The sequence below is a fragment of the Echinops telfairi genome, unplaced genomic scaffold (genome assembly GCF_000313985.2).
Source record: "Echinops telfairi isolate 266 unplaced genomic scaffold, ASM31398v2 ScPeMD7_7400;HRSCAF=8409, whole genome shotgun sequence".
Lineage (NCBI taxonomy): Eukaryota > Metazoa > Chordata > Mammalia > Afrosoricida > Tenrecidae > Echinops > Echinops telfairi.
This window is the reverse complement of record NW_022111300.1, coordinates 45090607-45102875: the sequence shown is the minus strand read 5'-3', so window position 1 is coordinate 45102875 and position 12269 is coordinate 45090607. Positions and strand designations below refer to the sequence as shown.

At 52.1% G+C, this 12269-nt stretch overlaps 1 protein-coding gene across 1 annotated transcript in view; it reads right to left on the bottom strand.

Moving 5' to 3' along the window:
• Positions 1-11079, bottom strand: part of LOC101658332 (gastrin releasing peptide) — a 14701-nt gene extending 3622 nt beyond the window's left edge. Inside the window, exons 1-2 of the mRNA XM_045296081.1 lie at positions 10941-11079; positions 4801-5043 (exon numbers count right to left, since the gene is read on the bottom strand). Coding sequence (XP_045152016.1) covers positions 4801-5043; positions 10941-11079 — 382 coding nt within the window. The remainder of the gene's footprint in view (positions 1-4800; positions 5044-10940) is intronic.
• Between the last annotated feature and the right edge of the window lie 1190 nt (positions 11080-12269).

The following is a 12269-nucleotide window of genomic DNA, read 5'->3' as shown; positions in this document are numbered from 1 at the left end:
TTTTCTCTCCACTTAAACCCCCGACATTAGGTCCTCATTTTCCCCCTCCCTCCCCGCTCCCCCCTCCCGCATGAGCCCTTGATAGTTTATAAATGAGTATTTAGAACACTGTTTTAACAACCTGGCATTCTGAGCTGCTGCTCCACCTTTGGGCATAATCACCGAAGACAAAGCGGGTGTATAAGCAAATGTGGTGAAGAAAGCTGATGGTGCCCGGCTATCAAAAGATAGAGGGTCTGGGGTCTTAAAGGCTTAAAGTAAAATAAGTGGCCATGTAGCAGAGAAGCAACAAAGTCCACATGAAAGAAGCACATCAGCCTGTGCGACCATGAGGTGTCATGGGAAACAAACAAAAAATGCCCTATCGTTGAGAATGAGGAGGGTCAGAGCAGAGACCCCAAGCCCATCTGTAGACAAGGATATCCCCCCAGAGAAGGGTCACAAGGAAGGGATGAGTCAACCAGGGTGCAGTATTGCACCGATGAAACACATGATATTCAGCTGGTTCATTGAGGCTTCCTCACCCCCACTATTATGACCCCAGTCTTGCCTTTCAGTTCTGGGTAGACAGGTACAGATAAGGGCTCATGATACACGGAATCTGGGCCAGATAAATCCCTCAGAAACAGAAATGGGAGTAGCGATACCAGTAGAGGGAATGTGGAGGGAGGAGGGGGGAGGGGGGGGAACCAATCACAATGATCAACGCATAATCCCATCTCCCAGAGGCCTCAGTCCAAATGACAAAGGGAACCAAAGATCAAATTAAACCCTTCTCGGAGTGCAGATCTTAAGTCTTAAACCAAAATGATCACAGAGCGATCCTCAGCCCTGAGGATTATGGGTTGGACTCCGGCGGCGGCCACAACTCCGTTTCATGTGGCAGAAGCAATGGCATCAAGGTTCCATTAGCTGCAGAATAGAGTCAAAGGATGCGTGAGGGAGACGCAGTTAAAAGAAAGATGAAGGTTAGCTGTGCCGATTATTAGCCACAACGGGTCACCACGTGCTACCGCTTGTTTGCCGTGATGCAGCGGTAGCGATTCAGGCACTTTGCACCCATCTTTTCTGAATTAAGGAACCATCTCTGTCGCTGAAACGCGGGGAAAAGCTCCATGTTACTAACTACATCTCTGGGAGCGCTGGCAGCAGGGCTCTCGGCTTGATTACGAAAATGGGAGCGGAGAGCATATGTGGATAGTTTTTAATTTTAAGAAACATCCTCAAGCCTCTGAAAATCCCTGCTGCTAATTCTGGAATTGGTAGGCTAAGTTATTAACTTTGTCTTCACACTCAAAGATGGATGAGTTCCTAACAGAACTAGTCTCTTGGCATTTCTCTCTGTCTGTCTGTCTTTATTTTCGGGGGTTTCTTTTCTTTGCAAACTGTTGTTTGCTGTTGTGATGCAGACGATGCACAGCAGAATAAACACCGATGGAACAACTGGCCTGTTCCATGCGGTGACTCCAGTGACGTTGTTCAGGCTGGGCCACCACTCTGAGCCTCCTTTCCTGAGCTGTGCCTTCTCCAGGAGCAGAAGCTCCCGGTCCCCTAGGTGGCCACCGAATCTTTCTGCTCGCTGTTGTCAGTCTGATCCTGGATTAAACTCACTGCCATCGAGCCGATTCATGGCAACCCTCTAGGACAGGGTAGAACGACTTCCCCTGTGAGTTTCTGAGACTGTAACTCTTTACAGGAGTAGATAGCCCCATCTTTCTCCCAGGAGCCCTGGTGGTGTAGTGGTTCAACATTGGGCTGCTGACTGCAAGGTTAGCAGTTTGAAGGCACCAGTGGTTTCATGGGAGAAAACCTGAGCTTTGTACTCCTGCCATGAGTTACAGTCTCAGGAATTCACAGGGGACCATTCTACTCTGTCCTGCCGGGTCATGGTGAGGTGGCAGTGAGTGTGTTTGGGGGGTTTGAGCAGACTAGCCAATACAGGCCATTGACTTAATTTGAGGTGGAACAAAATTGTAGGGGAATGCCATACTAGGAAAAAGTCTAACAGCATTCAGTAGAAAAGTAAAGCCTGGTTATAAAAAGGTGATCTTTTTTCTCCCATCGTGCTCTGGATACAAAGAATTACTCTCCTCTCAGAAGCCATCCTTTCCAAGATGGAAAGGGGCTGCCCACTGAGCCCCACCTCACTGCCAGGCCTCTTTTGATGATCCTTAATGGTTACTGCACCTTCTTCTCAGCACACAGAGGCCATCCTGATCCTTGAATTTCCCCAAACCGTCCATGGATCGGCAGAGCCAGGCTGAAGGAGCTAGCGGCTCAAGCTGATGGCTGCCTTTTTGGTTCGAGACCGAGGAACTGTACCCCAAATCAAACTCACTGCCGGGATCAGTTTCCACCCACAGCGACCCTCTAGGACAGCGTAGAACTGCCCCGCTGGGTGTCCCAGGCTGCAGATCTTTATGGGAGAGGAAACCACGTCTTTCTCCCACAGAGCAGCGGGTGGTTTCGAACTGCTTACCCTGCAGTCAGCAGACCAGCGAGTAAGCCACTTAGCCACTAGGGCTCCTCATTCAGGAAAAAGGGGATGTGAATTCTCCGAGCTGATTGGATTCCCATTTTTCTCTTTGCGGAAAAGCTGTTGTTTAATCCAGCTCTGAGCTGCTCAGCGCATCCTGTGTGCCTACTGTAGATTTAAGGGAAGACCTGCTGCTGCGGCCTCCATTTCAAGTCCCGGCGACCCATGGGGGTCCGAGGAGACCTGTGCTCCATGAGGCTTTCAGGGGATGGTTTTGGAGAAGATTTCCAGACCTTTCTGGGGGTACTTGAACCCCGACCTTTGAGAGAGCAGCAAAGTGTGTCAACCACTCCCACTACCTGAGGTCGTGGAGCACAGGGAAGATGCTTGGCAAAGCCAGGAAAGGGGCCAGCGGTCAACAAGTGAGGGGCTCTGGGAGATTTCCAGGTACCCAGAGTGGAAGCAATGCTACTGATTGTCTGAAACCTGAAGAAGCAGGGTCAGCTCCTACCTCCTGCCTCCTTCCTGTTCCAGATGAGCGGGGATCCTTCCCCAGAGCAGTCTTTGGGGAGTCACGGCAGAGTGCCCCAGGCTCTCACACTGCTCCCATCATTAAGAACTACGCGATAAGCCTGAGTGAGCACCTTTAAAATGGACAGGATCATAGATCTCACCCAAGACTGCTGGGAGCAGAAGCCAAAGGAAACGCTTAGCCCACGACACTGAACTGAGCGTTCAATCACACTGTCTATTACTGTACTACTATTATCACAATGACTAGTTTGTTATCGCAGATTTCACAGAAATGTCACAAACGTTCATGGTAATCACTTCCTTTTTCAGTTGCTTTGCTTTCTTGCTAAAAAAAAAAGTATTCTCTCCTTTATCCTGCTCATTAAGCATCAGGCTACTAACGGGAAGGTTGGCAGTTCGAACCCACCAACTGCTCGCAGGGAGAAAGATGCGTCAATCTCTGTCCATCACAGCTTCTGAAACTCAAGGAAGCAGTTTGACTCTCTGACACGATCGCTGTGAGTTGGAATTGACTCAATGTTGAGGTAGAGATGGGCATTATCCTGATTCCTGTCCATGGAATTTAAATGCCAGTTTGTTATCATTATTCCCTGTATTCTGTAAGATCCTATGTAGGACCCATCAGTTGACCTTAGATACGTTCACCAAAATGTTGAAAGATTAGCATAAAGCTTGCACTAGATAAACTTGGGGCCAATGCAAGGAAATACTCATTTGCATAAAGGGGAGCAAACAAGCAAGCTCTCATATGAAATCAGCTGTGACTAGGCTCCTCCTACCTTGTTCATCAAACATAAGCCTATCTGCTAGGCTTACACAGTATTCTGGTAGGGCCTGGCAGTGAAGGGTGGGGAATCTACTAAGAGGAGAGTCAGGAATAGGAAGATAAAGTGGAAAGTGTGGCCAATTGCCTCAGTGAATACCTGTTTCCTTTGCCATGAGACCCAAAGATAGATTGGATACTGCCTGGCACCATTTACTGAACGTGTTGATCAGAGATTCCACAGAAAAATCCTGATCAGAGGTGGGAAATGTAGAACAGAACGCCAAAACTCACAGAACCCAGACATTTCGGGGCCCCAGAGGCTGAATCAACCTCCAAAACAATTGCCAGGGGGAAAATGTTCAGACCTTAAACCAAAAACACCCTCTGAAGTCATCTTCAAACCAAATGACAGTGCAGCTCAGTTAGTGACGAAGGTCAGCCTGGAGCCCTGTGCCCTCTTAAAGAACTATCCGTAATGGGTTCAAATGGACAACGGTGCCTGGGAAAGGGTAGCTAAGAGGCTTAGGGGGCAGTAAGTTCATGTTTATGAGGAAGGACAATTCGGGAAAGGCGAGAGAGAGTGGCTGCAGCATGTAATCAATGTCACTGAAGGGTGCCCATAAAAATGGTTGACTTTTAAATGAAGGCATCCTGGTGGCCTAGTGACTGGTCCAAACTTAGAAACCACCAGGGAGAAAGACAAGCTAAGCCTTTCTGCTCCTGTAAAGAGTGAACGTCTCTGAAGCCCAGGGGCAGTTCTCTACTGTCCTGTCAGGAATCAACTCGACGGCAGGGAGTGTACTTCCTAAATTGGAGTTCGGAACTGGTGCTCCCTCTGGGTGCTAAGAGGAAAGGAATCGATAGGCTGAAAAGGGAAGGCCGCTTAGGGAGCGTCTACTTGTATTGGTGGTCACCTGGTGAATGTGGTGGCCCCGAAGGCTCGTATCAGAAACACCTTTAGTCATCTCTACTCCAAAGGCTCCATCTTCCACGGCTACCCAAGAAATGCGCATGAGCAATTTACCTTCACGTTCAGAACCTCTGTCTCTGAACTTGCTGCTACCCTCGGGCTTCCAGGTCGGCTGGCGGTGGCCCAGGAGCTGGAGAGGAGGTGGTTGGTCACTCCTATTCTCCTGGGCTTCCATGAGGCCCAGCAAGTTTCTGGCAGCCTCTTCCCACTTCACCTGCTCCGGCAGTGACTGCTCCTGCTTCCCGCCCTCGTCCACATACGGAGACTCTCCGGTGCTCTTTTTGCCCATTAAGTGCCCTGTGGAAGACACAAGCAAAGCCCAGGGTCACCAATTTCACTAAAGGGAACGAGGGAGCGCAACATTCCAACAAGACACACCGATGGTTTTTGTGCTCCTTCCTCCTAAACGCAGACCAAAGAACATTTTTTGTGTTAGGTGTTCGTCCATCGATGACTGCCTTTTCTCCCGGTTTCAAAAGCACGTAAGGAGCTAGGTGCGTGGGAGCCCTGTGCTTGGCCCCAGCACGCCCACTAACAAGCTGGGTCACCCGCACCAAGCCATTCCATGCTCTCCACCGGAAAATGCGCAGGGGCCAACAATTCTATCATCAATCCTGTGTGCACGGATTTCTATTCTCCGCGGAAACAGCGTCCCTTGCCGATTTTTGAATTGCTGCTGGAAACAGAAGTCCCCGCGGCATCCTTTGTGTGGATCAAAGGAAGAGGAAGAAAGCCGAAGTGGTGTCTGCTTGGGTACCAAAGGCATTTTCCATTTCAACCATCTCAGGTTTTTAAAGCTGAGATTGGATCGAGGAAAGTCCCCTTAGAAAAGGTGCTTTGTAATGAAAACACACACACACACACACACACACACACACACACACACACACACACACACACCAAAAGCAAGCCAGCTGTCAGTCCTGACAAACCGCCCTCGGGGTGCCGGAAGTGGAGAGTTCGGGAGCTCTATATTAACAGTCTCCGGGCGGGGAAGAAGTAATTGAAGTAACTAAAAACTGCTGCTACGAAGACCAAGGGCCCTGGTGGCACAGTGGTGACTTGTGGGCTGCTAGTCTGCCACCCACTCCTTGGGAGAAAGTCAGGCTTTCTACTCCCGTGATGAGCTAGCCTCGGGAAGGCACAGGAGCTGTTCTAGCCTGTCCTACTAGGCTGCTATGAGCTTGAATGGACAAACCCAAGAGCCTTCTCCATGGCAGAGAGCCCCAACGAGGCTGGCGTCCCAAACCTGAGTCCTTCACACTGTTGTCCTTTGCTTCAACTGACCCGCTCACCAGCCTTCCTCTCTGTCATGGGTCTCTCACACCACTCTAGAACTGGGCTTCTACCACTGACCAGTTTCTCCCATTTCGAAATCGTTGCTGCCTTTGATCCAAAGCTCCCCAGGCAGGGCTCTGACTAGATCCATGGTGTCCGGCATTGAAGAGATTCAAGGCAAACACTATGCGGAATAATACTGGAAAAACCTCTGGTGCCTGGATGCTGAGTGAAAGGCCCCTTCCCGAAAGTTCTATCTGTGACGTTACAGAGAAATTCTCCTGTGGCTTTATTGCCTGCGTGCATCTTTTTAAAAAAGTGTTTTCTTTATATTTTTACGGTGATAGTGGTTGAGAATATTTACGGCAAAACACACAGCAGCTCAAGAGTTCCTACTTGTATCATTCTGTGGCACCAGTGACTTTCCTCAGGTTGAGCAACAAGTCACACCCTCCTCTTCGGAACTGTTCCCCTCCAAGGACATAAACTCAGTGCCTCCCCCGGAACCCAAAGTTCCTATCTTATCCTTCAAGTTGCTATTGCTTACTAGAGAGAAAGACGGGGTCTTATACTGCCAGGAAGGGTAGACACCCACGGAGGGCAGTTCCACCCTGTCCTATGGAGTCGCTGCGAGTCAGGATCGACTCGCTGGCAGTGAGTGCATGCGCGTTCATTGGCTCCCGTGCAGGTGGCTTAGAAGAGCCTGGTGCTCTGCACTCGGGAAACTATACTGCTATTGGGTTTGAAGAGGGTTTCGGGGGGTATCTGTGACTTCAGGTTTGAAGATGATCTCGGAGTGATCATTTCTGGGGTTCGTGCACCCTCCTTGGCACCACAAAATCTAGCGTCCATGAGAATTTGAAATTGTGTTCTGCACGTTCCCCCTTTAAGTCAGGATTTTTGAGACAATCTATCGTGCACCTTTTGCCAAACAAGCTTTTTCTTTTAAACGGGGTCATGCTATATTGACAGCAATCCCAAGAATTGTCTACCCTTAATCCATGGGGTTTACCCGTCACCATAAAATGAAACCCAGCATGCTTGGTTGTGTATTCAGCGTACACTTTAGAGACTGTCGCATATGGGTAGTTTACGAGGCTGTAGATCTTCACAGGAACAGAAAGCCTCATCTTGCTCTTGAGGGGGGGCTGGCGGGTGAGTTCAAATCTCTGCTCTTGTGATTAGCAGCCCATTTGGTAACTCACCCTGCCGCCAGCGGTCCTTACTCAGAGCCCACAGTCTACTGAATTACATCACTCTTAGGTGCCTTTTAACCTCCTAGGTACAGAATGCCATTTAAAATCATTCTGGAGTCTGGAATTAAGGACATGGCCTACAAAAGGATTTCTAATGTTATCAGAAGGAATCGGGATCCCTGATCAACACATCCTGACTCATGATGTGACTCAGAACACTGACTTCTGTGAATATTGGGGGCCTTGGAATCCTGCACGGCATGGGAGCACCAGCTGGTTATGACATGACTGGTCAACCCAAGTTGGAGACCCAGTTGAGAACAGGGTCTCCACGGAAGGACTAGAATCCTGGAATGATCATTCACTAAAGCTCGCTAACATCACAGTGATTCCGACTCACAGTGACACTAATGGATGGAGTAGAACTGCCCCTGTGCGTTTCCGAGGCTCCATGTCTTTGTGGGCATGGAAAGCTGCCTCTTTCTCCTGTGCAGTGGCTGGTAGAATCCAACCGCTCCCCTTGTGATTAGCAGCCCATTCGGCCACCAGGGCTCCTCACTCATTGGCTTGGTCAGCTTGTCATTTTAATGTCCACTCAATAACCTTATATTCAGCCACCATGCGGATTGTGCTGGACCACTGCCCAGCCAGTAACAACTCATTTGGCTTTCTTTTGATGGAGGAAATTGAGTCACGCTGATGGGAGATCAGGCTTAGAACCCTGGTGTGCCCAGGAATGACCAAAGCCACGCTTTCTCTCCCTAATGGAGTGTCATCTAGTGAGGATGCGACAAATAAGAACAGGGATGCAGAGGAGGCTGTGGGAAATCTTTGGACAAACAGGAACTTCATTCTTGCCAGGCCTGGGTCATTTTATAGAATTTCCTGAAATGGAAGAACAAAGAAAACCTCCCTTCCGTGTTGACTTGACTTTGGTCCCTGTGGCCTGTACACCGTGTGCACGGCTGTGGATAAGTCGTGCTCTGTCTCCTGGGCCCACAGACTGGGTATCAATCACATCTTATGAAGCCCACACTCTCTAGGACCCCTTTTGCTTTTGAGCTGCCCACGGTCAACCATCTCTATGGCAACATGGATGGGATGCCCACTTCTACCTGTCCCCGTCCTCTTCTGTCATCTGTCCATATTGTAATCGTGGACAAAACATCACATAGACACAAAAGACAAAGGGACATCAAACAGACACAATAGGTAACAAGATAGCCACTTAGAAAAAACAAAAGGTTGTCCAGAGAGGGAAAACAAAGCAAAAACCTATTGTCCTTTTTAATCACTTAAAGATACCACTAAAGGGCAGGTCTAAAGCAAATGAATTTTCTAAAGCTCTAATCTTAACTATTATCCTAGTTGAGGATCAATCTACCACAAGACCCAGATGGAAGTGTTCAGTAAAACTTCTGAGAACTAGTTCTATGGAAGCCACACAGATGGTATTTGACCATTGCTTTGGGTAGCATGGCTGGGTAAGACTTAGGGCTCTGGGATTCATCCTCTGGACACGGACCTACTATCAAAGGGAAAGCCACAGCTTGGACCATTTCATGGCCATCAGGGAGATGGTCATCGGGTGAAGCCTGGACATATGATGGTATGTCCACCTCACAAACACAACACTTCCAGGGACAGCATGCCAGCTGAAGATGCCACACCATTTCTCACGTGTCCATTGCTATACTTTGTTCCTCAGCTGGAAGAAGAGAGTAGCTTCCAGACCTGCCTGCCAATGCAGACCAACAGCTTCCTCCAGGCCACCAACGTGTGGATGAAGTTGGGCACAATGAACATCTCAATTGCCTGCCTTCCCTGATTCAGGAGCAAGGGACCCTGGCCAGAAATAGTTGACAGGGACATGACAAAGCTGGCCCTGACATGCCACTCATTCTGGTCAAAGCTCACATTTCAGCAGAAGACAATTTCCCGTCAAGCAAATTGCATCTCCCCTACCATGTGTTGTCAGGTCCCCGGGGGACTTTCTACCCCACCGCCCTCTTGTCCTTGCTCTTCCTCCACTCGACACAGTCCCCTACGGGAGAGAAAGAAAAACGAAGATGTTTGAGAGCAAATCAGAAGAGAGTCCTGAGAGGTTGCCTCTCCGTTCCTTCTACTTCAGGTACCACTGTGTCCAAGTACCAATGCCAGACCAGCTCCAAAGTGCAGGCAAACGGGGTGTGGGTGTGGGGTGGGTGTTGCACCAGGAATCACTTGGCACAGGCTTGGAAGCAGAGCGGAGCGGTTCCTCATAATCCCACTGCATGGCAGTGCGTTGGGGGTTGGGTTGGGTTCCCCAGCTAACTCCTACCCCTCCCTCCCGCCGGCAACAGTGGTTATTTAATAATTATCCTTTCAGCACAAAGAAGGTAAAAGAGCAAAAAGAGGCTGGGAATCTAGAAGCTTCCTTCTACTTTCCCAGCCCATTGGCTAGTGCCCATGCCAGGAAACAGCCACTTTCCATAAGCCCCCAAAAGCCCATTTAAAGAAAAGCACCAGTTCTCCGTTTGGCTTCCCCGAATCCTGAAAACAAATGCAGGGGTTCTGGGTGTCACCTCTCCCCACCCCTGCTGGACACACCGCTGTGGTCATCCTGTCCCTCGTAAATCGAACATGCTCCACTCCAGGGTCTGCTAGAGACAGCAAGTGCTTCTGTGAGCAAGGATGAGAACTACTCCATTCTGTACCCCAGAGGCCTCCAGTTCTCGGGCACAGGGAGTGGAGGGCCAGACTGTTCCAGCTCCGTTACTGCCCTGAAATTCCTCCTAGGTGTGGAAATCTATGAAGGGTTGATGTGGAGCTTAGCCATGCAACACCACACACACACACACACACACACACACACACACACACACACACACTCCCTTACTCCCTCTCTCCACACATAGACATCAACAGCACCGTAAGAGTCAGTGGGATCACAATCCTTTGTGTTGGGGGTAAGGGTCAAGTGATGTTGAGCAAGGCTGAGTGCCACGGATGGTGTCAGGGGGAGGAGGCTGCCCACTTCTCCCTGCCTCCCAGCTGCCCAAGGCTAAGGACTCAAGCTCTCTTCCCCCAACGCGGGGCCCCACCACCCCAACTTGGGGGACAGACACCAGGGACCAGGGACCAGCAAACCCACACGCCCAGGAGAGTGGGGGCCGTGGGCAGATGGACAAAAAGGGTGTAGAGCACCGAAGAGCTCATGGCTCTAGCGAGGAAGAGGGGGCTGGGCTCCGAGCGCAGAGCCGCTCCTTGGATCTGGCAGACTGGGTGAGGCGCAGGGGACAGAAATGTTGCTGCCCAAAGAAGAGAAGAGACGAAAGCCATCAGTCAATTCGGGGTGCCGATTTGAAAGCGGGTTGAGCTCCCTGCGCCGGGTCTCAGCACCTGCGGCTGCACGGGCGCCGGAGCGCAGCCTGGACTCAGGTCCCTGAGGAGGCGCCGCGCTCGAGCGCCCAGCGCCCCAAAGTTGTGCAAGGAGGAACCTGGCGTACGGTTTTAGGTGGGCTAAGCAAGGAGGGTCAGGCGGGTTCAGAGGGCCAAGGGCTCCACCCTGGCTGTGGACTGGGCAGCGGCTCGGGCGCCTTGGAGAGCGCCCGGCGAGGGCTCAGGGTCAGCGCAGCGGGTGTCACCCCGCGGCTGGTTTGGGGCGCACTGGCTCCAGGTTTGCATAGAAGGAGCCGAGTCCAGGGCTCGTCCCTGAGCAGAGGGCACGGGGACACTCACCCACCGCCCAGTGGTTGCCGCGGGGGTACATCTTGGCCAGCATGGGGCCTCCGTCGGCCGGCGCGGGGGCCGCCTGTCCCCAGGGCGCGCGGCACAGGACCAGCGCCAGCAAGATGAGCGAGAGCTCCCGGCCGCACATGTCTGGTGGGCGGGCACGCGGCGAGGTGGCCAAAGCGCGGGTGCAGGGGACCTCGGAGAACCGCCGCGGCCGCCGCTGTCTCGCCGCGCGACTTTATATGCAGCCCGGGCGGGGCGGGGGGCTAGGCACGGCGGACCCGGAGCGCTGACGTCTCCCCCCGCGTCCCCGAAAGGCATCCATCTCCCGCCAGCGATGACAGGCGGGCGCACGCTGCCCCCGCTCCCAGCCCCCCACCGGTCAGTCCCCCTTCCCAGCGGGATGGAGCCCGCCCCTCCAGAGCCTTCCGCCGCACAGCTGGGGAGCCAGCACCCCCCGCCGCCCCTCCTCTCCCCCTCCGCCTCCGCCTCTGCTCCACGCAGAGGGCGCGGTGACTCGCCGCCCGAGCCTGTGGGGCGCAGGGCAGGGCACCTCCGATGGCTGCTTCCGGGAGGGCAGGGCAGGGCTGGGTCTCTGGGGAACGCAAGCAGTTTGCCATCACTTTGAACCCACCCAGCGGAGCCACCAAAGACAGGCTTGGCAATCTCTTCCAACCAGATCGCAGTCAAGAAAACTGCAGAGAGCAGGTAACACGCAGGCTCAACGTGTGTGTGTGTGTGTGTGTGTGTGTGTGTAACATGCAGGGTCAACGTGTGTGTGTTCTCTTCCAACCAGATTACAGTCAAGAGAAATGCAGAGAGCAGGTAACACACAGGGTCTGTGTGTGTGTGTTTGTGTGCGTGTGTGTTCTGAGGTTCCAGCCTTTCATCCTCCCCCACGGACCTTTCTCTCACAATCCAGCCCCCAGAGCTTTAGGTGCGCCCCACCCGTCACAGAGCCCACAGATCCACCCCCATGGCCCGCAGCACCTACACTTTCCCCCGGGGTTTACATCACGGATGGATGCGAGGAAGCATCCATCTGACTTGGAAGGAGGGCAGTCCGAGGCTCTCCAGAAGATAGGTGGTGAGGCGTTGTCCCTCATACTTTGGGCACGTCCAGAGAAAGCAGTCCCCGGAGCACAAACTCTAGTGGATCCTGACTCACAGTGACCCTGTAGGAGAGGGTAGAGCTGCCCCTGTGGGTTCCTAAAGCCTTGTCTTTCTACTGCACAGGGGCTGCTGGTTTCCTACAGCAGACCCAGTGGTGAGCAGCCCAAGAACCACTCATCAACGGGGCTCCTTGTGGTAGAGGGTCAGGGCAACAGGAAGATT